Raw genomic sequence first — 26911 nt, 5'->3', positions numbered from 1 at the left:
ACATTAATAACACTTCTTGATTTCTGTGTTGGCTTACTCAATCATGATTTTTTAAACAATCAAAGAAAATCATTAGAAAGGGAAAATTTGAAAATGCAGTGCACGCATTTTTATGTCATGATTGGACATGTGACCAAGTGATTTGTGTTGACAGAATGGTTATACGCCACTGCACATCGCTGCCAAAAAGAACCAGATGGACATAGCGACGACTCTGCTGGAATATGGTGCTGATGCAAATGCAGTTACCCGGCAAGGAATTGCTTCCGTCCATCTTGCAGCTCAGGAAGGACATGTGGACATGGTGTCACTGCTCCTCAGCAGAAATGCTAATGTGAACTTGAGCAATAAGGTAACCTCTTTTTTTTCTCTGCAAAGCATACCATGCAATGAAACCTCACCTCCAGAAAGATCACTAAGAAATCATGAAAATTTCAAGTCAAGTAGAATGTGGAAAGTGTAGTATGCACAAAGATATTTACCAAAATGTTATTTATCATAGAAAAACTTGAAAAAAATGTCTTTAAACAATAAGAGAATGCTGTCAGTAATTGCAAAGTCATATAGGTGAGCATATATGCTATAGCCATAAAAAATGAGGTCCATAAAATTTTTCTAATAATGTGAAGTTTTGTTATAATGTTAAATCAAAGGGCAACATTCTGACCTCACCAGAATACAGTAAATAAGAAGCGATAAGCTGTAAATTACAAGTTGTAAGGTGAAACATTTGAGGGGTACCTACTCCTTGCTTGTCCTAGTTTTAAGTCTTAGGTTATAAAAAGAAATTAGGAGCAGGTCTGCCTTCAGAAAGTTCATTTTAGTAACAGAAATTTAGAGTAGCTCTTTTATTCAGTAGATCGAAAAGTTAGTCTTTGTAGGTAAATTGGCAGTTCCAGGCAACCCTTTAAGTCTCTGTTCCTCAAAGTCTTTAGATTCCCCACCCTTGCATTTGACTCTCCTTGGTTAGTAAAAAGGTTTGTGAAAAGTCCAGCCCACAGTTAGCAGGAATGAGGTTACAGCCTCTCACTGTGTTATCAGAGAATTTGGTTATGTTGACCTGCTTATTAATACCTGAGTCTGAGATTTACCCAGAATTCCAGACTCATGTTCCTAAGTCTTCAGATAGAACAGAAATCTGCAAGAGTTTCCTCAAATACCCGATAATCCAAACTCCCTGACATTTAGCTTCTCCTCTACAGGATGGTGACGTCACAGCTGTGACATTTCTCAGCCATAGCTCAGATATTGGAGGAGAGTTTCAACATAACAGTAGTTTTATGGCAATGAGTTATAAGGAGTTTTAATATTTTACTATATGTGGCCTATACTTTGTAATCGTGGAGGCTTTAAATCTCCTGGGTATGAATCCTAAATCTGACTTCTGCTTGATGTATAACTTGATTGGACAAGTCATGTGACGTCTCCAAGCCTTAGTTCTGTCCTCTAATAAACGTGTCCACAATATTTACTTCCTAGAAATGTCATGAAGGTGAACTGAGATAACATTTAGTACCTTCTTCTAAGTAGAAAAAGAATAATTGTCTTAATTTTAGACTTTTTACAGTTTGGGGGAAAGGTTACACACTAATCTTAATCACCAAGGCGATTTAACAAATTCTATAAATGAAAAGACATACATAAGTAAATGGAAACCTTTCCTCACTTTTCGTATCTTAAAAATACTTCGTGATCATTGCAGAACAAACACAATTTTCTTTTTTTTTTTTCTCCTGGTTTACTGATTTTCTTTTCTTATATCTTTCTTTTCAAACCTTTCTTTTGGGATATGTGTCCTAGCATTAATGGGAATCACAAAGCAATTTCAAATAGTCATTATAATCAGTGTTGGTTTGAGCTGTTGAATTTCTAAGGTTCATCTACTAACGTACAAACCAGATTTATAATAGTCTGTTGTAAAATTCTACTTGTCTTAGTGAGATGGAGGACCTGGTGTTCTCAGATTGAAGTGCCTTCTGGCTTCCATTAGTATATGTTTTCTTAGAAGCCCAGAATATTATCTTGTTAAGTCTCCCAGAGACAATATAGGCCTGAGCAATTAGTTAACAAGTGAACACTTTCCATAGGTTTGACACCAATGTATAGTGTAACTAACTTTTTTTCCTTTTTAAATTCCGTTAGCCAACTAGTTGTTATATATATATAGCATTGAATTCACCTTAAAACCATTTTTATTTTTAAAAATTTAGACTGAGAATCCTTTAGAAAGAATTCCTCAGTGTCTGCTTCAGTAGACTGAACATTAGCAAGGGAATTCTCAGGACCAAAAGGCAGAGCAAACCAAGGAAAGCTGGAAGTGTCCAACCGCCTTCCCGAATAAACCCTGCCTAAGCAATATACTGCCAAGGAAAGTTTCTGGGTTTCCTTCAGTGCATGGTACTTACAGAACTTTTAAGAACTTCACAATTCCTAGAAATGGTCTAATACAAAAGTATTTATAAGTCTTTGCTTCCTTTCTCTTCATTTTCTGTATCAAGTGTAAGTTATGGTGTAAAAGTAGAGAATCAGTAGAATTCTATTACTCAAGAAGAATTCTGACAGGCTTTCCGTCTGTTTTTCTTGAGTTTCCAAGTGTTAGATATCAGTTATTGCCCCTCCACTCCGCCCTCCTCAACCTACCTCCCTGTTTCACTCTAGCCTTTATTTCCTTGCTAAACAATGAATATTGAGGGACTTCTCTGGCAATCCATTCGTTGAGACTTTGCTTTTCACTGCAGGGGGTCCAGGTTTGATGCCTGGTCGGGGACCTAAGATCCCACGTGCCTCATGAGGGAAAAACTAAAACATAAAACAGAAGCAATAGTGTAACAAATTCAATAAAGACTTTAAAAATGGTGCATGTCAAAAAAAATCTTTAAAAATATGAATATTAAAAGATTTAGCTTCTGTGAAAAGTTACATTGAACTAAACCCTCAATTGTTTTCAACTTATTTCTTTTCTTACTATTCACCAGCAGTTCTCAGATGTTAAGAAAAAAGAACCATGAATCTAAGTTCCTGCTGAAGTGCTACTGTTTAATTGGATTCCATTTTGCTTTTGACATTTTCCCACATGAATTTTGAAGACCACAAGTAGCTGCACTTCTTTACACAGCTAATAGACTATGAAATGAAGCTATTGCTATCCCAAGTTTATTTTATTTAAAATAAAATGTATTATTTTTAACAAATGCCATTTAAAACATGAGCTGTGGTCAAAACTGTATGAAAGATTAACAGACAACTTCTGAACTCAAATAGGGCTGTTTTAACCATCACATTAAAAAAAAATCGTGAATACAAAAATGATCTTTCTTTATTTAATTTATCCTATTTTATCAAAAGCTGTTTGCTTTTTCCTCTGACTTAATTAGAGGATGGATTAAATGCTATTATATAGATACTTTAATCCTTGGTTATACATTAAAGGTACAGCAGTTGCCTCAACAAGCCTACAGTGGTTTGAGGAAGACAGACCAGAAAAGAGTTTTAATGTGGGATTATGATGATCTCAATAGAAGTGAGCACACAGAGGGTTTGCACATAAATAGTAACAATGAGGCCCTTTTCGAGATGAGGGGAGAGGGAGACAAGCCCGGGAAAGCTAGAGGTGACTCTGTGCCAAAGGTGGAGTAGGTCATCCCCGGGGCAGCATGAACGTACATGGGGAAACAGCAGAGATAGAGCACAGGCCAGAATACCTTCCCCAACCATGCTGAAAACCACTCCGCAAAGTGCTCCAGAAGCTTGAGAAAGTCTCACGCTTAGAAGGGGAGACTGTGACACTTTGACAAAATGTTATAGCTGAAAATATCTGTTGCCTCTAAAGTGGAACATGGAACATTGTTCTATGATTATGTCAGTGTTTGGGTGGTGCCAGTTTTGGCCCCAGGCTTATTTTTCTTGGATTTCAAGTGAAGGCACCACTCCTCCTTTTTCTATTTCCTCTTTATTCAGTTTGGGGGAGCTTCTTCCGAAAGTCTGTAAACAGACTCAGAAAGTCTGGAGTGAGTGACTCTTCTGAGTCCTGTTGTGTGTTTCATAGAATAGCAGCCCTTAAATAAATCGTGTCGTGTGCCCTTCCTGATGCTGCATTTGGCTCTCTCCTTTCCCCTGACAAATGGGACAGGCTGATGGTCTTGCTGCACAGATGCTGGCGGAGGAGAAAGAAGGCCTCCAGGACTTAAAACATTAACCTCTAGGACTTCCCTGGCATTCCAGTTGTTAAGACTCTGAGCTTCCACTGCAGCGGGCACGGGTTTGATCCCTAGTTGGGAAACCAAGATCCCACATGCTACAAGGCACAATCAAATAATTTTTTTTTAATTTATATTTAAAACATGTGCCAGCAGATCTTGTCTGGTGAGGTATTTTAGGAAAAAAAAAAAAAAAGTAACTTCTATGTTCATTATGGATGAAAGAAAACAATCTGGAAGCACTTAAACCAGCTTCAGATCAGATCAGTCGCTCAGTCGTGTCCGACTCTTTGTGACCCCATGAATCGCAGCACGCTAGGCCTCCCTATCCATCACAAACTCCCAGAGTTCACTCAGACTCACATCCATCGAGTCAGTGATGCCATCCAGCCATCTCATCCTCTGTCGTCCCCTTCTCCTCCTGCCCCCAATCCCTCCCAGCATCAGAGTCTTTTCCAATGAGTCAACTCTTTGCATGAGGTGGCCAAAGTACTGGACTTTCAGCTTCAGCATCATTCCTTCCAAAGAAATCCCAGGGCTGATCTCCTTTAGAATGGACTGGTTGGATCTCCTTGCAGTCCAAGGGACTCTCAAGAGTCTTCTCCAACACCACAGTTCAAAAGCATCAATTCTTCGGTGCTCAGCCTTCTTCACAGTCCAACTTCTCACATCCATACATGACCACCGGAAAAACCATAGCCTTGACTAGACGGACCTTTGTTGGCAAAGTAATGTCTCTGCTTTTCAATATGCTATCTAGGTTGGTCATAACTTTTCTTCCAAGGAATAAGTGTCTTTTAATTTCATGGCTGCAGTCACCATCTGTAGTGATTTTGGAGCCCAGAAAAATAAAGTCTGACACTCTTTCCACTGTTTCCCCATCTATTTCCCATGACGTGATGGGACCGGATGCCATGATCTTCGTTTTCTGAATGTTAAGCTTTAAGCCAACTTTTTCACTCTCCACTTTCACCTTCATCAAGAGGCTTTTGAGTTCCTCTTCACTTTCTGCCATAAGGGTGGTGTCATCTGCATATCTGAGGTTATTGATATTTCTCCCGGCAATCTTGATTCCAGTTTGTGTTTCTTCCAGTCCAGCGTTTCTCATGATGTACTCTGCATAAGCCAGCTTACTTTCTCTTAAATATTATTTATGAAAAAATGCAGCTACAGATAAGCCAGAGTACAGTCTTAGTGATTTTTTTCTTGGCCATTGGAATAACCACGTAGCCTGTCCATTCTGTGGTAGAGTCCATTTCAAATACCCAGTCTCATAAAATGATCTTGAAATTCTCATGAGATAGACTTCACATTACATATTAAATTCTCATGAAATAGACTTCATATTACATTTCACAGACCATCTTTCCTACCCAGAAGCAACATATAGAAAATGTTTTCCAGCCTTGTATTTTAACATTTAATGGAGAAAATGTTATCATCATGTGTCAGTAACAGTTTATAAACAATTTTTATTTTAATTTTTGCTAAAGCTAGTATCACTAGTAATGCATTAAAACTCTTGCATAATTTGAGTTTTAAAAGTCTCTATTTTTTAAAAAAGCTAACACTGAAGTACATAAGAGGAAAATGATATAATGTCTGGAATTTGCTTTAAAATACTTCCACAAAGAAAAGAACATACAGGAAGTAGGGTTGGATGAAGCAAGCAGAGGAAAAACTTGATAATTGCTGCATCTGTGATCAGTACACAAGGTTCAGCCTAATCCCTCCACTTTTAAGGATGTTTGAAATTTTTCAGTAAGCCTGCGATAACAGTGTTGTCACATGCTAATATATAAACTTACTTTATAAAATTTTTTAACATAAAAATTCTAGGTTCACTCTTCTTAAAGTCATAAATTGTTTCTCTAATATGCTTCTATGTCAACCATCCCTCATGTAAGATGACCACTTTGGTATTTTGCAGAGTGGCCTGGCCCCACTCCATTTGGCTGCGCAAGAAGACAGAGTGAATGTGGCCGAAGTCCTTGTAAACCAGGGGGCACATGTGGACGCCCAGACAAAGGTACACAAAAAGACTGTGCCCATCTGGAGCGTATCTGTACGAGGGACGCCAGAGTCACTGGTTGTGGTGTCCCATGCTCTTCTACCTTTCATGGCCTGAATATGTGGCTATATGTTGATGCCTCCTGTGTTAACACAGTTTATTGACCTTTGTTACAGCATATTGACCCTTCAAGGTCAGAGTGTGAAAACCTATACCTTTCTTAGTTGTTTTTTTTTTTTTAACTTTACAATATTGCCATATATCTAAATGAATCCGCCACAGGTATACATGTGTTCCCCATCCTGAACCCTCCTCTCTCCTCCCTCCCCATACCATCCCTCTGGGTCGTCCCAGTGCACCAGCCCCAAGCATCCAGTATCGTGCATCGAACCTGGACTGGCGACTCGTTTCATATATGATATTATACATATTTAAATGCCATTCTCCCAAATCAACCCACCCTCTCCCTCTCCCACAGAGTCCAAAAGACTGTTCTATACATTAGTGTCTCTTTTGCTGTCTCGCATACAGGGTTATTGTTACCATCTTTCTAAATTCCATATATATGCGTTAGTATACTGTATTGGTGTTTTTCTTTCTGGTTTTTATGACTGAGTTTAAAAATGCATTTAGAAAAATTTGTCAGTCAGTAATTGATGACCTCTTACTTTGTTCAGGCATAGTCTATGGATGAGGTTACATTAAGTTTTACTCAATTACTACTCACTTGCTAAATTCTTTATGGTGTGTCTGATTGCTAGCAACTCCCCTGTCTCTCTCAGCCAAAATAGTTATCTTTTCAAAAACAAATTTCTCATTCATCTCAGAAATGCCACAATTTCAGACTCATAGAAGATGAGTGGATATTTTGTGTCATCATCAAAGATAGGACTTGATATTAATCCTTCTCTGATCATTTTTTTCAGTGCTTAAGTTTGTTACTCTGCATATCAAACCTGTTTTACCTACTTCTTTCTGAATGTCACATGTTTGACACAAACATAAATACTTGTTAAATATTGTATTGTGCATATGAACATTTTGGGGTATAATATAGATTGATTCTGAGGTGTGTGAACAGATATTGAAGACATTGATAATATAGAAGGATCACTGGGAATTAGCCAGGTAAACAAGTATTGCAGATGTCAGGATCAGTCTGGATTTATGGGACAAGCACAGGGAGCAGCCCTGAGTAGACTGTGCCCTTTGCACTGTGTTCTTGCTATGGCTGTGACTTCTCCACCCACACCTTTTCTTTCTCCGACAATGGAATTTTATTCCACTCATATACATGCAACATTTGTTGAGATATTATTTCTTTTTTTTTTCTTTTATTTTTAAACTTTACATATTTGTATTAGTTTTGCCAAATATCAAAATTAATCCGCCACAGGTATACATGTGTTCCCCATCCCGAACCCTCCTCCCTCCTCCCTCCCCATACCATCCCTCTGGGCCTTCTATCAGAAGTAGAATATTATCTTTGGGATCAACAGGTGCAGTTTTCCTACTCTTATATTTAAATAAATCTCACGTATGAATTAAATTCATACTTACAGCCTTGACTTTAGGGTTTTGATTTAGACTGTGCCTTCTAAAAGATAAAACATTATTACAATACTGCTTCCAGTAATTTTGTTCATACTTACAAAGTATTGCATTTAACAGCAAAGTTGAAAAATCGACAGCTGCATCAGCACAAGAAAATATAGGAACTATACAAGAAAAAATTGCCATCTTCACTTAACAAACATAGTTAAGATTAAGAAAATGGACAGAAACATATGGCTACATACAAATGCAAAGCCTAGTGACTAAGAGACTGTATGTACTAAAATATAAATTGCAAATTGAACCTGATTATCCAAGAATTGAAATCTTAAGGCAAACCCAGAGCATGTGTATTTAGAACATCTTTGCAAGTTATAGTTAGTTCTATTAGAAAGAAGCTGCCCAAAAGAGATATGACCAGGCAAGGTCCTTTATAATTTTTAAATTCTGTGTTAAAATAGTAAAGCAAATGTATTGATCTCTTCTCAAGGTAGTCCTAGATGTGACCTAGGCAGCTCCCCACACTCCAATTTCTGAATGCCTCGTGCTCTCAATGGCTTCTTGGTCTCTTTGGTAACCTAACTGCCCAGCTCTCTCTCCACTCTGTTTGCCTTCCAAACTTGTCATTCTAAAAAAACCTCCTTATCTTTAGCCCTGAATGCCTTCCTAGATAACTGATTATTTAACAAAGAAACCAATGAAGGCAACAGCAGTGACTGGATGGTTTCTTGTTACTTTTCATGAAAATATAAGCATTTAAATCTGAAAAAGTCAGACTGAATTTAGCTTATATTCTTTATTTTGCTTGTATACTTTCATCAGAAAAGATATCTTTACTTTAGAAATGTACAACTTCACAGTAAGCAGATTCACCCTGTGTTGTTTTATTTACATACACACATGGCTTCCCAGGTGGCTCAGTGATAAAATATCCTCCTGCCAGTGCAGGAGACTCAGGAGAAAAGTGCTGTGAAGATCCCCTGGAGGAGGAAAGGGCAACCCAGTCCATGGATAATCCCATGGACAGAGGAGTCTGCCGGGCTACAGTCCATGGGGTCACAGAGTTGGACACAACTAAGCTGCTGAGTATGCACTTATACACACAGACTTAAGCCATTTTCTTTGATTCCCTATCCCTTTATAAGTTAAAACTTCTAGAAGGCAGTAATAGAGTTCTGTTTCTCAATACTTTTTTGTCCCAACACATCCAACGTAGACACGAACACTCAGTCAGCGGTTAAAGCAGTGATTCTCAAGGGCGGATTGGCAGGAGGAGAGATGGTGCCGTGAACCTTCTGCTGCTGATTTGCATAAGCGATCCCACGGTTTAAGAGTCTGAGGTCTCTACCAGGGTTTCCCTCTAACCCAGCCCACTCAGGTCAGCCAGTAGTCATTTTTGTACTCAGTATAATATTTCTGAAGCATGTACCTTTTCCTGCCCTTTACACGTGGTGCACTTCAGAACGCATCTCTTGGGACTTCCCTGGTGTTCCAGTGAAGACCCCGCACTTCCGACTCAGGAGGCACAGGTTCGATCCCTGCTCAGGGAACTAAGATCCTGCATGCCTCAGAGTACAGCGAAAACAAACAAACGAAAACCCGGAAAGCATCTCTCAGCCTCTTGAAAAAAATGCCTTGTTTTTTTTTCTTCTCAGCAAAGATCACAGCACCAAAGAGAAGGGAGGCTGTGGTTGTCCCATAGTTGAGAAGGGCAGGAGTACAGAGAGATGTGTTGTTTGGACTTGTTTCTTAACCTTGTAAATAAGGATCTGATTACATCCCATGAACTTCCAAACTCTTCCTGGTAAAGATGACGTCCCCAACCAGCATACAGTTAGTTAAAATGTGTAGTACTGATTGATGCACTGGCTTAAGTTTTAAAATAATAGTAATTAAATTATCAAGAGCTTTTCTCTGTTGTGGGGGAAAGACCGGAACACCCTGGTAACCCCCCGGGCAGCCTTCCCACTGGCCCTCTGACCCACCAAGCCTCCCCTTCACTTTGTATTTGAAGTTCATCAGATCATTTCAGACGAAGTTGTGCTGCTGGCCACAGGGTTTGCATGTTCAGTGTTGTTGAACTAAAATGAAGCCGCTTCTTTTGCTTTTTAAAAGGACAATCTCTGGAAGCATTTTATTTAGACCACCCCAAAACATACGGAAGCAATTGTAGTTCTAAGTGGGTGTGTTCACTGAGGAAGTGCAAGGAAGACCAAAGATGAACTCCGAGAGAACACAGTGTTGAGGGGGTGAGAAAACACTGTGGATTTCCTGCCCCCTCTTTCTCAAATGCTGTTGCACAGGAAGGCCCCTAACCACTGCTTGGTAAGATCTCATGCTCAGGCACCACGGATGAGAAAACCAGCCTGAATATTCCGTCTGCGCCTGTTTGCCCTTCCTACACAAATACAACCTTTCAATATTGCCTCAAGGAGATGACTCCCTTCGGCTTGTAATGATGGGATATATAGGCAACAGAGAAAAAAGGAAGCACAGACTGCTCAGTTATCTGAACTGAGACTGTTTCTTAGTTGTTCAAAAAAAAGGAGGAGTTGCCCTTTGCAAAACATATTGCCACTAGTTGAAAGGAATTGCCCAAATCACATTTTTCTGGGCTTATTTGTGCAAGGTGCCACTTAACGTGGGAATTTTGTGACCCTCAGTGAATGGAGGAGCCTCAGTTTGGTTTCTCTGGATGCAAACTGAATCTTCCTGGCCATGCACTTATATTCTTAACAAAATAGTGTTTGTGGAACAGAAGCAGATCAGTATATTATAGCAGAGTGAACACGGGAGAGAAACTGTCCATTAAGATACTTAGAATGATCCAATATCTGTTAAAAATGTGATCAATACAATAGCAAAATAGTCATTGGAAACTGTTGTATCATAGCTTAGGCATGTTGACTGAAAACTTGAAGCATTCCTTTAAGCATTTAAAAGTTTGAAATATTTTCTGTAATTTTTGGCTTGGGAACAGTCATCTGTTACTCACGCTGGGAATGTTACTTCAATCACTCAAGCGAATTGTACTGAGAACTGATAGGAGAAGACCTCCCTCTCCAAGTGGCATTCTGACTCTTAATGCAGCATCCCGAGTTCCTCAGTACCCAGAAAGAACCCCGCAGAGTAGGCAGGTGGATTCTGGTCTTCAAAGTGGGATCGTCACACATGAAGTGGCTTTAGGGGTTGTAAGTCAGACTCATCTATTTGTAGTTATGGTGAGCTTATCATCACGGTCTGATTAGTGTGGCTGCACTCACAGTTCAGTTCATGGAACAGAATCTAACCAGAGTCAGCTCTTTAGGGCAGCGCCTACTTTGAGAGGTTTCTTTACCTTCCACAGTCAGCTGTGTTCTGGGCACCCCTTTTTCAATTCAAATTTACCCATTTGCTGGAGTGTCTTAGTCAATTTGAGTTGCTATAACAAGAGTACGATAGCTTGGACAAACTTTGATTTCTCAGAGTTCTGGAGGTTGAGAAGTACAAGATCAAGATGCTGGTAGCAGATAGCCATCTTCTTATTGTATCCTTAGATGGCAGAGAGCAAAGAAAAGAGACAAAATCTCTCCTGTCTCTTTTTATAAGGGCACTAATCCCATTCATGAAGGCTCCACCCTCATGACCTAATTACCTCCCAAAGGCCCCATTTCTAAATACCGTTCCTCTGGGATTAAGATTTTAGCATACAAATTTTGGGGGATACAGACTTTCAGTCTGTAGCACAAAGTCACCATAAAGATGCATTAATGCTATCACATATGAGATGTAGACCCTTAAAAATATGGACCCCTGACCCTTGCCTATTTAGAAATGTTATAAAAGGTCCGTGCTCTCCCTTTCAGTGATCTGGTGCTGCCAGTTTCATAGTAAACAGGGATTGGTTAAAGACACTGAAATTGTGTGGTGGAGTCTGTTACAATATGACCACCAAGAAAAAATACCTGGAATATCCTTAATTTAAAATATCTAGAATATATATATATATATATATGTATGTGTGCATGTGTGTGTGTGTAGAGATACATACACATGTATACACACCTGATACATTTTTAAAATAGTTATTTATTCACTTACTTTGGGCTGTGCTGAGTCTTTGTTGTTGTGTGGGCTCTTCTCTAGTTGTGACAAGCAGGACCCGCTCTCTCGTTGCTTCACTTATTGCAGAGCACGTGCTCTAGGGCACATGGGCTTCCGTAGTCGTGGCGCATGGGCTCAGTAGCTGTAGCTCACTGGCTCTAGAGCACAGGCTCGGTAGTTGTGACACTCGGGCTTAGCTGCTCTGTGTCAGGTGGGATCTTCCTGGCTCAGGTATCGAACCCCTGTCTCCTGCATTGGCAGGTGGATTCTTTACCACTGAGCCACCATGGAGGCCCATGTTTTTTAATAGATAGAACTTATAGCCCCTCAGGGGTCAGTGGATATTAATTTGGAGCAATGGAAACAATCCATTGCTTTGTCTAATGAGTGGTTTTCAAGCTGTGGGGCTCTAGCTGTGTAGACAGGAGTCTTAACTAGAGCATCTATTCCTAGATCAGATTCATACATCTCAGGTCTCCTGAACTCACTCACACTAGCTTCTCCTGCTTCTGTATTTCTGTCCTTCCTAGCTCTGTCATGCATTCTGATCATCATTTACTGCCTTCATGATCATTTAGCCAGTTCATTATTTGTCTACTTGTTTTTATGCTTCTAGAGAGTAGACTACTGAATAAATGCTAGTCCAAGTCTGTCCATTGAGCACTCTTCTGACCCTTTACAAGAAGCCACCAGAGACATCTGTCTAAGCTGTCTGTTGCTCCATCTTTTTGTACTATCTTGAAAAGTTGTTATGAGAATAAGATGAGCTAATGCTAGAGAGAGCACTTGGGGACATTTAATAACTATTTACATGTGAGGCGGTATTGTTATTTATACCTTAGACTAGCTCTGAGAATTGTCAAGGACACTTGTTTTTATACAGGGGGAAAAAACGCTGCCTCCTTAAGAAAGGTTGAATAACATTTTTGCTTCTATTTAGGGTATCCGTTACTGAAAGTATACTAATGATGTTTCTTTAAAAAAAAAAAAAATATATATATATATATATATATAATTACAGATGGGATACACACCGCTACATGTAGGCTGCCACTATGGAAACATCAAGATTGTTAACTTCCTGCTCCAGCATTCTGCAAAAGTAAATGCCAAAACAAAGGTAAACTCCTTTCTCCTTTGTATCTACCAAGTTATTGATCTTGAATCTTGTATGGAAGGGAGTTAAGAGTCTTTTCTTCCATCTTCCTTCTACAGAATGGGTATACACCATTACACCAAGCAGCTCAACAGGGACACACCCATATAATCAATGTGTTGCTTCAAAACAATGCCTCCCCCAATGAACTCACTGTGGTAAGAGCAAAGGGTCAGCTGGGGGAAGGGGGGAGCTGGGCTGGGCTGCTTGTGTCGTCTTACATTTTTCATTGTGCATCAAGGCTGCTTTTTTACTTTCATTAGTAGGCATAAGCAGAGCATTCAGTAGAATGAAGGGAAAAGAACCATAACTGTGTTGTGGTGAGCTGTCCATAGACAGAGATGTGATTAGTGTTTCCCACTTAAAAAACTACAAACCCACTGCTGCCTAGTAGGAAGTACGTATGTAAGAAGCACGTTTGTTTCCTTGATTACTGAGAACATTACAAAGCCTCTCAGATTCCGTGTATAGCAACGCAGACTCTACTGTATGAGTAGAAACAGGTTGGGTGGCTCTTGTACAAGGTATATCTTTAATGAAACAGCATTTTGTGTGTGACAGTGGGCAAGGACTAGTGAGACACTCGCCCTATGTTTGTACAGATGAAACATGTGCAAACACACAGGCGCTGATACCCGTGGGATGACTTGTAATTCCTAGTCCACGTTTCCCTCTTGCCAGAACGGGAACACTGCCCTGGCCATTGCCCGGAGGCTTGGCTACATCTCAGTGGTGGACACCCTGAAGGTGGTGACCGAAGAGACCGTGACCACAACTGTGAGTAATGGATGCCAGACCCTGTTACCCCCTTGCCCTACAAGCCAGTTCTTGGACTGTAGATCTTCCCAGGCTGTGAGGAGAAGAAACTTGTTCCTCCACTCAGAGACTAGGTATCATGTTTCCAGATGCTGTTACCTCGTTGATGGCAGTCAGCAAAGCAAAACTCTCATTTCTGATATTTAGAAAAATTAAAAACACTAAAAAGACCTTTTAAAAAAGTGACAGCTTTCAAAAAGCTGTAGAGTTTTTAGTTCCATAGAAAGCTCACTGTGTTTCTTTGTTAAATTTGATATAAAAATTATTTAATGAGATGAAGGCAGAAATGTTTTAACAGCCTTTCTTTGGCAGTGTAAGAACTATGAAAACTCTAAGTTGGTTCTTTAAAATATTTTAACTCACAAATGACAATGTATCCATTGTCATCGTTGTTATGGTGAAAATATTTTTGTTATAGACACATTAGCCATAGGATCCAAGTTGACTTTTCCCACCAGGCTGGGTCCTCTTCCATTCACCTGTTGGAGCTTAAGTAGGAAGAACAATCGGGTGTTGCATTAAAACTTAAATCTTCACCGGGAGGCCTTATTGCATCACATATTTTTACAAGCTGCCAGCCTCTAGGATAGGTCATCTCTTTTGAACCTCACCTGATTTCTTTGAACTCTTTCAGGATTTGGTAACTTTGGGATCCAGACCAGGTGTTGCACCATATCAGAGGCTTATTTGAGTTATTCTTAACTCCATGACTCAACACACAGGCCCCAGACTGAATCCATAAAATGTCAGAGTAGGGCTCTGCAACACTTGGAATTATCAGCTGTGCTTCTTTTTCTCAAAGACCACCTTCCACATGAAGGCACGGGTCACATCTTCAGTCTGGATACACAGGGCTGCATACGAAACATGGCTCGAGGGACTCCATAGCTTCCTGCTTGTTGAGTTACTTGGTTTTAAAAGCTAAAAGTTCAGCCTGATGATCACAAGAGAGAAATTCTATAGTTTTCTAAAGAGAAAACAGCAGCTTTGGTCACCTAGAGCAAGGGTTGTCAACCAGGGCACGTTTCTAACTTCAAGACAGTTTGAAAAATCCCTACCTATTCTTTCATAGAACTCTTACTATTTCATTATCTTAAAATCTCTTCTTAAATTCTCAAGGAAAGAGTTTAAATAATAATGTTTATTAACCTTAATTTTATAGATATGCCATGTAACTCTCCCTAGAGTGGGAAAGGAGAGAAGCACAGGTATTAAACAATGGCCAGATGTCACCACGCTTAAAAGATTTGAAGCCCCTGCAATAAATACATGAAACTTCTATTTCAGTGTTAAAGGACTGAAAATGGTATAATGATTCAAAATATAAATCTTACTTGATTAAATGTCCGTGACTTTCTCATCCATTGCTGTGCTGCGCTAAGTCGCTTCAATCGTGTCTGTCTCTTGTGACCCCATGGACTGTAGCCCGCCAGGCTCCTCCGTCCATGGGATTCTCCAGGCAAGAACACGGGAGTGGGTTGCCATTTCCTCCTCCAGGGCATCTTCCTAACCCAGGGATCAAACCCGCATCTTTTTTTGTGTCTCCTGCATTACAGGCAGGTTCTTTACCACTAGCACCACCCGGAAAGCCCATTAGGAAAGTTCAAAATGTTTCTTTGATGTCGAAAGAGCTTTAGGAGAAGATAAAGTTACAGACCAAGACAGTGAAGTTACAGCCTCAGGAAACGTACTGAGAGAAACGTGTTCCAGGGTTTCAGTTCCTAGTGAAAGAATGTGCACAGTAGTCGTACCATTGCTCACACAACGTCATTAGCTGACTTGGTAGGTGATTTTCTGCCAGAGAGAAAAGAAAGGACTCATGCTAACAGGAGGGTCAGTGCCTGGTGAAGTGAATGAGCCTCCACCAAACGAAGCTTTCACAGTGACTGTAAGAGTCTACGCAAGTCCCTGAGACGAGTCCAGTGTTGCAGTATCAAGGCTTTATTTCAAGCCGAGATACCGCCTTCTCAGCCTTCCCTTTGCAGTTACATCCAGCTCAGACAGGACTGTAGCAATTCAGGGTGGGGGTCTCTGATCCTAAACTAAGCAAACACAGAGCAGCCTCCACCACAGGCGGGTCTTTGTTCAGTCAGCTGTGGAAGCCCCAGCAGCCCCTGTCCCCATAAGCAGACATCAGTTTTTCAGCAACCTTAAAAATCAGACTGCATCAGGACTTCCCTGATGGTCTAGTGGTCAAGACTCTGCTCTTCCACTGCCAGGGGAGCACAGGTTCTATCCCTGGTACAGAACTAAGACCTCATATGTGGTGCAGCTTGGCCCAAAAAAAAAAAAAAAAAAGACTACATCTTTGATAGGAGTGCCATGTTTAATACGGAAATTCTGAGAAAGGTATTTTAGTTAATGACTTTATAGTCATGGCTGAATAGGAAACTGAGTAACTAGAACTGGATATACAAGACATACAAATTAAGCTATTTAAATTGCATTGTGTAAAATTTCCATCAGAACACTTCAGTCGCTCAGATGTTGGTTTCTAATAGTATTCTCTGATAAAGGAAACCAGGCCTCCTTAGAGAAGTAACAAAAAAATCTAGAGCTGGGGCAGGAAATATACAAGCTGAGCCTGGAACCTCTTGTGCCATAAAGGATCCCCACCCCCCAGCAACTGCCATATAAATAAGTAAATAAATAAATACACATGTATAAAATGATGAGATGTATTAATATTAAAGGGATACAGGAATCCATTGAAAGATTCAGTGGCCAGAGCTGGAACAATTTGAGCAAAAGAAATATAAGAGAATTGAGGTACAGGTGCAAAGTGTAAAACACGTATCTGTGCATTCTTACTGATACAGATAAATGAATAACTACAGAAGAAAGACAAATGTCTTAGTCAAAAGAATTCCAAATAATTACTGAAAATGCTTCACCATCAAGGAGGTAGAACATGATTCCCCACTGCTGAAGTATATCTGAGAATAGGAACTTCCCTCCAGAGCAAACAGTACAGAGAGTGAGGGAAGCAGAGTAACTCTGTGATGAAGAAAACTGATCAACAGCCTGATGACCAAGTGCATCTCCACTGGTAAACCATGTTGATGGTATATACCCTTCAGGTAATATGATGAAAATGGCATTTTACCATGGTGATACTCCTCCCCAAAAACATGTAACCCCAGTCTAATCAATGAGAAAAACATGAGAAAATCTCAGTTTAGGGACATTCTGCAGAATCCCTGAGCAGTTCACCCTGAAACTGTCAAGGTCATTAAAAACATGGAAAGTCTGAGAAACTGTCACAGCTCTAGGAGCCTAAGGAGATTGACAACTAAAGGGAACATGGTATCCTGGATGAGATGCTAGACCAGTAAAAGGATATTTGGCAAAAACTAAGGAAATCGGAATAAAATATAGACTTAACAATAATAAATCAATACTGACTCATTAATTGCAACAAAAATACCATGCTAATATATGCTAATAATAAGGGAAATGGGGTGAAAACTCTACTATCCTTACAATTTTTGTGTAAATCTAAAACTGTTCTAATACAAAATACTCATTTTTTAAAATGTTCAATTACAGTATTACATGCTGGAAAAAATACCAAGTAATGCTTTATTTCAACATGACTTGTACTACTGGTCTTTCATTTGCTCAGATTAAAAGAGGACTCATTTTAAAACTAAAACATATTAAGTCATTCATATTTTCAAACAAGTAATACTGTCCGTGTCCTTTGGATAGAAACAATCTATCTAGGTAAAAGTTATCAAAGAGCAAGTAAAAATCCAGTAAAGCCTTTGCTCTGTAATATACCATTGTTAAGATTTTGTAGATGTTCAAATTATTCTGCAGATGCATTGTCTCTAAAACATTTTCTGCAAACACATAGTTGTAAAAGTTATGTATTAAAATCTTAATATTTTGTTTTAGAAATTAACACATACACATAGGAGGCAAAACAAAAGAAGTGGCTGGCTTGGCACAAGCAACAAAGACATATTTCTTGCCTTTCATCTGGTTTATCTTCAGCTAGGACTTTTAAATGGGGTGGGGTGGCAGGTTCATCGGACCATGAAAAAGTGTAGCAATAGACTAAGAGAGGCAGCGTCTCTCTCGTTTCCTTTGAGAAAACTTTATTCAGGACCTAAATCTTTTAAGCTGATGTGCTTTGCCACTAGAATTCTTTCGCCTTGTATTCATTCTCTGCCATGTGTATGATGAGGACCTCAGTGCTACTAAGGGATATTTTTGATGTTATTTTGTATGCAGGAGCTTCAGGGTATTCGTCAATCCCACACATAAATCCGAGAGTAAACCTATAGATTAGTTTAGGAAGAAATGAATAGTCTCAGTAAAATGTGCTGTTTACTCATACTAAAGTGACTGCTTTTTTTGTTACTAGACTGTCATAGAGAAGCACAAAATGAATGTTCCAGAAACTATGAACGAAGTTCTTGATATGTCTGATGATGAAGGTATGAAAACCTCCTTTGAGTTTATAGTAACAAAGAGTGACTGTGTATTTGTTTCCTGAAGGAAATTCATTGCAAAAATATTTTTAGAAGCATTAATATTGTTTTATTGTAGTATCAACAGTATGCATTTTTCACACTTACATTGTTCACTTAAATCATGCAGTTCGTAAAGCCAACGCCCCTGAAATGCTCAGTGATGGCGAATATATCTCAGATGTTGAAGAAGGTATTTGTGAATTTTTATTGTGATAAAATTTAACTACCAGCTTTATCTTCCACTTCTTATCTTTGAAATATAACCCTTCCCTGAGTTACTAACTTTTCATTTTATCTTGTGACTGTTAATTAATGTATCATTTAAACAACATGTATTTGATATCACTGTCTTCTTTTGGTCTCTTTGAGTGCCCTCCCCTTGAACCCATTTTCCAGCTTGAAAATACAAGTGTCACTACTTATCGGGATTACTTTCTTTCTATTTGTTGCTATTAAGTAGAAAAGTGATATTTTGATTGCTTACATTTTAAAATCTAGAAAAGAAAATCGGTTTATATCTAAAATTTTTTTTCACAAGTAAGTGAAGGTTTATGAGGAAGAGCTTAAATGCCCATTCTAGGATGTCCTCTAAGCTTTGCAGTCAAAGCCACTTTTGATCCTGAACTCATAATGAAAAGCCAACCTGAAAAAACTTGCTTTCAAAATATAAATTTTCAATCTTGATTTCATGAAAGAGACAAAATATAGATGATTATACCTATTCTTCATGTGCTTAAAAGAACCTTTTAGTTTTCCTGCCTTGCTTAAAAATTAGTGCATTTAAGCAGGTCATGGTATGTAGATACATTAATGAAATTATGTCTTTATTGTTCGTTGAAAAACTGACATGTTTACAGTGAATAAATATAAAGATGGCAGATGTTGGCATTTTACTGAAATGTTTGCTTGGAGTAGAATATACATTTATGTTTCTTTCCTGCATCATTGACTCTCCCAAACAACGTTCTGTCTTTCTGCTTCTCCATTTGTCATCTCTCATGTTTTTTCCTTTTGGATCAGTCTTAGCGCAGCTACTGTTTGCCTCTAGGTTACCTTTATTGGAATTATTGGTTCCTTCTTTGGTTTGTCCAGTTTTCATTGGAAACCTAAGTAGTGGGAAAGCCTACCTGATCCAAAGTCACGTTAGCTTTTTTGGTGACCAGGGGCTTCCTAGTGTGCATGCCTGCCCTCCTAGGAATGCTAATGTCTTGAGAGTTTAGGGACTTGGTAATTTAGGGACTTGAAAGTACCTGTCTAATTGTTTGTAAATGTTGTTTTGATAAATGTTAAAGGCATCTACTCATCATTTTTCTTTTTCTGTAAACCATCAACTGTATATTTACTCCTGTTAATCCCCCAATGGATAATATTTGTATCATCTTTAGGACTCTATGAATAATATGCCTTACTGTCATATTATATTTCAATGCTTTCTTTTGCAGCATTGTCAGAGTGATTTCTCATGTGCAGAAGCAAAAAGAAAAATGATGGTCTCACAGAGATGCATACACACACAAAATGGGACATAAAAAGTACATTTGCGAACAAAATTGTTATGAAATATAATATGACAATCAAAGACCTAAAAATGTGCTAATTTCCAACAGAATATCCCCAAAGAGCTGCACTGATGAGAGGCCAAGTTTGAATGGACTATATAACAACCTTATACATGTGGAAAACCTTAATTTCAAAAAAAAAAAAAAAGAAAGAAATTTTGCATCTCTTAAAGATAATTCACTTAGCTGTTTAACTAGAAATGAGAATTATTTCTTCTAGATTTATATCAGCTTGGGAACTTGAACAAGCAAATTTTCATTCTCATTTTATCCATCTTTCAGCCCTTGCATGTGTCCAGGGGCTGCTGGAAGCAAATGGCTCTTGACTTCATAATGCATAGAATTTAATGTTGAAAGGGGGTTGGTTAAAGGTCATTCAATCTGAGCAACCATCGCCTAGTGCTGGAATTACCTCTGTTAGGAGAGCCTTTTCCCAGGTGCCTGCATGTGATTTCCCAGTTCTCAGTCTGCCTATTCCTGTGAACAACTCCAGCTTTAAAAATTCTTCATTTTATGGAGCACTTTGTCACTGATTCAGGCTTTAACTCAGTGACCCAGGCTCTGATCAGTTTGGCACTATTTAGAGCAAAAGCTGCCTCATTCCTGTAAAGTCCTTCTGATATTTAAAAACACTTTTCATGTTCCGTGTCCATGTTTTTTCCTTCAGTCATATTATTGGCACTTCCCGCCTCTGTTCTCTTACCATCATGGTCAGTCTCCTATGTACATTTCAGTGTGTCGGTATCCAGCTCCAGCTGAGGTGCCCAGAACTGAACACCATATTCGAGGTGCAGTCTGATCAAAGCAGAGTCTATCAGGGCTCTTGTGTTGTCCATAGAAGATACTAAAAACCTATAATTGAAGATAAAAATACTGTTGAGGTCATAATCTATACTTAATTGAGTCCTGTTAATATTACTGTCAGCTAATGTCCCTAAATTTTGCCTTCATGAGGTCCAGTAAACCACATTAGCCCTTTTTCACATACTTGGATTATTCTCTGCTGCATGCGCTGGCATTTCTATTTTACTCCAAATCCTACAACAAATCATTTTGAAAGTTTAATTCAAAAAGGAGCCCTACAACTGCAATGATAGTATTTACATCTGACTCATTTGTCTGGTAGATTTGCCAGAGCTTTGCCACTGTAGTCTGATTTGGTGCTGCTGGTTTCATTAAGCCCTTCTGAATGGAAACAAATGTTTATTTCCATGAAACCACAGCATATCGTGAATCTCTCTATGTGAGAATTAGTAAGATCTTCAGGTATCCCAGGTGCTAAGAATAGCAACAGCTTTTAAAAGCAAATAAAAATAATAAGCAAAATATGCTGTCAGTTTTTCTCAAGAAGAATGAGTTTGTAACATGGGAAAATATAATTATGATCTAAATTATAAAAATCAAGTGAATATTAAGGGAACAGTGCCAAAAGTAGTCTCTTTTTCTCCCCCTTTCTTTTTAATTTTTGCTTTCTCTTTATCCTCTTTCCTTGGCCCATGATGAGAAATTAGTCTAAGTTAAAAAAAAAAAAAAGTAATGTTGATTAATTTCTCAAAAAATTTTTTCAGAAAAACAAGGCTAAATGTTATTAGTGAATGGCCTAAGGAAACAATGGAGCCAGGTTACAGAGTAAGAACAAAGGTTGACGTGTCAGCACAGCAGAGATAAAGCAACATGTTTAAGGCAGGTGATAAGCCCACGTGTTATATGGTAAGGGGTAAGTAGACCTACTTGGAGGGCCAGACTGATTCACAGACATCTTAATACTCTACTTTTTTCTTTCCCAGAAAATACATTCAGTTCAGTTCAGTCGCTCAGTCTTGTCCAACTCTTTGCGACCGCATGAATCATAGCACGCCAGGCCTCCCTGTCCATCACCAACTCCTGGAGTTCACCCAGACTCATGTCCATCGAGTCAGTGATGCCATCCAGCTATCTCATCCTCTGTCATCCCCTTCTCCTCTTGCCCCCAATCCCTCCCAGCATCAGAGTCTTTTCCAATAAGTCAACTCTTCGCATGAGGTGGCCAAAGTAGTGGAGTTTCAGCTTTAGCATCATTCCTTCCAAAGAAATCCCAGGGCTGATCTCCTTCAGAATGGACTGGTTGGATCTCCTTGCAGTCCAAGGGACTCTCAAGAGTCTTCTCCAACACCACAGTTCAAAAGCATCAGTTCTTCGGCGCTCAGCCTTCTTCACAGTCCAACTCTCACATCCATACATGACCACTGCAAAAACCATAGCCTTGACTAGACGAACCTTTGTTGGCAAAGTAATGTCTCTGCTTTAAAATATGCTATCTAGGTTGGTCATAACTTTCCTTCCAAGGAGTAAGCGTCTTTTAAATTCATGGCTGCAGTCACCATCTGCAGTGATTTTGGAGCCCAAAAAATATGTTACATGCATATAAAATTAATATACATGCAAAATTAATGTTGATTCTAGTACCACTTAGAGTTTTAAGTTTTGCAATTCAGTTTGTCATTAAAAAGACAGAAGAGAGAGGGAGGGAAGAAGGAGAAGGGAAAGAAGGAAAGGAAAGGAGGGAGAGGAATAAAAGAAGAAAATTGAGATTAAGGTTCAAGTTGTCTTCTAGTTTCAGTCCTGCTCCCAAGAGTCACCATGGGCTTTGATTCAACAGTGATTTTACATTGCAAATTCCTGGAAAATGTATTTTGTCAATTTTTAAGAATGTATAATCATGTTATTTTAGCTTGCAAAATTCTAGTGGGTTGGGTTATAGCAATAAATCTAAAGAACTGCAGATGGGACATAATGAGAACTGGAGTGGAGCCATGGAAAGTAAAACCCCAAAAGGCAGCTCTGTGAAATAGGACTCCACTGAACAGGTTTCTGAGACAACTGGGTGAGGCAACTCTTGCTCGGAAGAATTATTTAATCCCCAGTTAGTTCCAACTCAGATAAGACTGCAGAAGCTCTTTCAGGATCAAACGTAGATACTAAAATATTAAAAGAAAATGCTAAGAAATAACTGTCAGATAGGAATACCACAGCCTACCAGGTTTTTATGACGTTTCCTATTAAAGGAAATCCCAAAATCTGGAAACCAGATTCCAGATCCCTCAAGGAGCAAAGAAGGGATTCATGAAGCAGAATAAATCTGTCTGACCCAGGAAAAAAGTTTTGTGTACTAAAACTGCTATCAACTGGTCCTTTGGAATTGAAGCAGTAGAAATCTAAAGGCTTGATATCAGGCTTGAGCCTCTCAGAATGTAAACTCATAAAAATCTCTATGTGTGTGTATATATTATATATATATATATATATTTTTTTGGAAGAATGAGATTGTTTCTTTGTGTGATGAGTCAAAATCTTTGGATACGTTATTTATAAAAACATTTTTAAAAGTCTAAAAAAATAAAAATAACTGTCAGACAGGTGTAGCTTTGAGATATAATAAAGCACTGATGTTTCATCTGATAATCTGAGAGAGTCGTAATCGGCTCACTTTTGCATCAAAACCAGTGCCTAATGGAAGCAAACCACAAATTTCAAAGAACTAAAACAGCAGATCAGTATCCTATAGCCCAAGCTCTTCATTATACTGATGAGAAATAAAGCCCAAATAAATGTTGTGTGACTTGCCCAACCAGGTTAGTGACAGAGTGGGACAAGAAGACACGTCCGACAGTGTGGCATTAGGTCATCTCTTTCATAACTACAGTAACATGAGCTGTGTTCTTACATTAGAACCCAAAATTGAATTTTTTTTGAGCTTCGAAAAAATGTGTGCTTAGGAAAAGAAACAAATTGAAAATTGTCACAAAGTAATAATCATTCTTTTTTAAAGATCCAATGAAACTACAAGAGATAGTCCTCTGATCATCTTGGCAAAAGACCAAGATTCACATTCACATAAAATAGCTATAAACACAATGTAGAATGGATTTTAAGAACTCCAAGCAAGTAGTTTTAGCAAACATATCCAAGTATTTTTAATCAGGGGAGAAAAAGTAGAATTTCATTTGGCACAATCTGAAACTCAAAAAAGTTGGAGAAATTATTTTGGGAAACACAAAGCCAGATACTGGGGGAGATGCCTTATAGCCCCTCTTCTCACCAAGTGCTTTGGACTATCCTGATCTCCTAGTCATCCTAATAAATAAGTAAAACTCTCATGTTTTTAGCTTTACAGACCTGGAAAGAAGCCTTGAAGATTAGTTTGCCTCCAGGGGGTCCAAGGGAGTCCTGGTTGCTATGCAGAGACTGCCCTTCACGTGAAATCTTACCATTTTATAAATACCTGTAAAATCATAACATCTAACTTCTTGCCTGATATTTCTCTGCTTACAACTGACCTTTCAAACAGATAGTACATAATTGCATGCTACTCTGGCATGGCAACCCACTCCAGTATTCTTGCCTAGAAAATCCCATGGACAGAGGAGCCTGGCAGGCTGTGGTCAATAGAGTTGCAAAGAGTCAGACACACCTCAAGTGACTTAACAAGCATGCTCAGCAATAAAGTCAAAATGAAATACCAGACGCAGGACCTAATCTTAGTCTCTGTTGTCTCTCTAGAACCTAGTACAGGGCCTGGAACAAAAAAGCTCTTCAGTATGTGTTTGCAGAGCTGCAACCAAACAGAGGAGACTCAAAGAAAGGATAGTTGCATATAAGTTTCTGAGAACAGGCAAGATGAAGAAAATTTGCCTCCTGTGCTCCCTGTTCCAGCCATTATACCCCTTCTCACTGAGACAGCCCTAGGCTACATAGTGAATCAGTAAACATCTTTATAATGACTCTCCTAAGAGGTACCTACAGCTCAAAGGATAGTTCATGAATTTAAAAGAATTTCCAGCTAAAGGAAAAGACTTATGGGCTGAGACAGAAGTCTTGATTCTCAGACAGAGTCCATTCTGTCTTTGGTAGCCTGTCTTTGGAATTGGAATTGTTTAGTGATCTTCATCGGAGAAGGCAATGGCATCCCACTCCAGTACTCTTGCCTGGAAAATCCCATGGACGGAGGAGCCTGGTAGGCTGCAGTCCATGGGGTCGCTGAGGGTCGGACACGACTGAGCGACTTCACTTTGACTTTTCACTTTCATGCATTGGAGAAGGAAATGGTAACCCACTCCAGTGTTCTTGCCTGGAGAATCCCAGGGATGGGGGAGCCTGGTTGGCTGCCATCTTTGGGGTCGCACAGAGTCGGACACGACTGAAGCGACTTAGCAGCAGCAGCAGCGATCTTCATCCACACTGACCACTTACTCTACATGTACTTGACATGTCTATCAGACTCTCACAGATGTCTCAGCTTGCCCTAAACATACCCTGCAAACAGGGTTTCTTCCCACCCTCCTCCAGGTCAGTAAACAACTCCATCACCCAAGCTAAAACCTGTGGTTCTGTGCAATCTCCCTTTCTTATACTTACATCCAGTCCATCAGTGAATCTATCCATTCTGCTTCCAGAATACATCCCGCATCCCTCCACTTCCCGCCGCCACCACTCTAATCCACCCGCTGACATGCCGCCCATGGAATATTGCAGAAGCCTCCTTGCAAGTCTCCACTTCTGCACTTTCCCCATAGACTCAGTTTTCTATACAGCATCCTCAGCAATGTTTTAAAATGTAAATTGGATCATGTTATTCCATTCCCCAGCTTCAAACCCTCCAAAGCTCATTAGTTATTCAGTCGCTAAGTTGTGTGCAACTCTTTGTGACCCCATGGCTTCCCTGTCCTTCACTGTCTTCTGGAATTTGTTCACACTCATGTCCATTGAGTCAGTGATGCCATCCAACTATCTCATCCTCTGTCACCCGCTTCTCCTCCTGCCCTCAACCTTTCCCAGCATCAGGGTCTTTTCCAGTGAGTCGGCTCTTCACATCAGGTAGCCAAAGTATTGGAGCTTCAACATCAGTCCTTCCAATGAATATTCAGGGTTGATTTCCTTTAGGATTGACTGGTTTGATCTCTGAAGCTCATAGCTAGGTTTTAAAGATTCATTCATATTGTTGTATATAACGGTAGTTCATTTGTTTTCATTTCTATATATTATTCCATATGCCTGGATCATAATTCAGTTATCCATTCTCCTGTGGATGGAAGCATGGGTTGTCTCCAGTGTGGGGTTGTTGCAAACAAAGCTGCTATAAATCTTATATATGTTTCCTGATACATATACATATATGTATATTTCTGTAGGGTATAAACCTAGGATTTTAGCTGCTAAGTTGTAGCTTATGCAAAGATAATAGAATTCTTCACCACCAGGTAGCACTAAACTAGGATTATAAAATTAGAGAGTGAGGCTACAAAAAACCAGGAAAATAATGTAAAGAGAGCTATAATAACAGCAGAAGGAGGCAGGAGGAGGCTGTGATGGGATAAGAATGTGGGCGGTGGCTTCTGAGGTGCTGATGTTCTATGTCTTAACCTCTGTGGTGTTTATTTTATAACAGTCTGTTCAAATGTATGTTGCATGTCGTGTACTCATTTGTCCAGTTGCTGTATTTCAAAATAAAAGTAGCCACATCTTCTAAATAATACACATACACCCTCAAACTAGTACAAATACAACAGTAAAATAAAAACTTCCCAAGGCTTTACAATGTACTTAGAGTAAAACTCACAGCCTTTCCGTGGTCAGTGAATCCTGTGTAAATATCGCCCCTGGTTCCTCTTTTGCATTCTCTCAATCACACTTTTTGATTTCTTCCTAATACTCCTCTCAATATATTAGTCATCAGTTTCAGAAAAGCAAGCTTTTTCTGGCAAGGGCCAACAGTTAATATTTTCAATTTTTCAGGCCGCATGGTCTGTGTCCTAACTGTTCAACTCTGCCATGGTAGCCCCAATAGCTAACAGAACAAATGAGCAGGGATGTGGCCAATAAAACTTGATTTACAAAAACAGGCAGGGGACTGGATTTTGCCCAGACTGTCATTTGCCAACTTGGGGTTAATTTTATGTTCTTCCAAAGTAGGCTGTTCTCGCCATGGAAGCAGAGCTGTCTGTATCACTATCTGAGCACTTAGGACACATACACAGGAGTCCTCACGCAGGGGGCTGCTGCCACACATTTACCTGCGT

The 26911-nt window shown here is 39.3% G+C and overlaps 1 protein-coding gene across 6 annotated transcripts in view; it reads left to right on the top strand.

The window, feature by feature from the left end:
- The window catches only part of ANK3 (ankyrin 3), a 749200-nt gene that overhangs the window by 588174 nt on the left and 134115 nt on the right, over positions 1-26911 (top strand). For 4 of the 6 annotated variants that reach the window (XM_061405045.1, XM_061405044.1, XM_061405048.1 and 1 more), the window contains 7 exons: positions 155-352; positions 6127-6225; positions 12866-12964; positions 13060-13158; positions 13682-13777; positions 18189-18261; positions 18425-18487. In XM_061405045.1, coding sequence (XP_061261029.1) covers positions 155-352; positions 6127-6225; positions 12866-12964; positions 13060-13158; positions 13682-13777; positions 18189-18261; positions 18425-18487 — 727 coding nt within the window. The remainder of the gene's footprint in view (positions 1-154; positions 353-6126; positions 6226-12865; positions 12965-13059; positions 13159-13681; positions 13778-18188; positions 18262-18424; positions 18488-26911) is intronic. The other 2 variants (XM_061405049.1, XM_061405050.1) reach the window with 1 other exon arrangement.

The sequence above is a fragment of the Bos javanicus genome, chromosome 28, assembly GCF_032452875.1.
Source record: "Bos javanicus breed banteng chromosome 28, ARS-OSU_banteng_1.0, whole genome shotgun sequence".
Taxonomy (NCBI): domain Eukaryota; kingdom Metazoa; phylum Chordata; class Mammalia; order Artiodactyla; family Bovidae; genus Bos; species Bos javanicus.
Note: the sequence above shows the minus strand (reverse complement) of the source record. Positions and strands in the feature narration are given on the sequence as shown.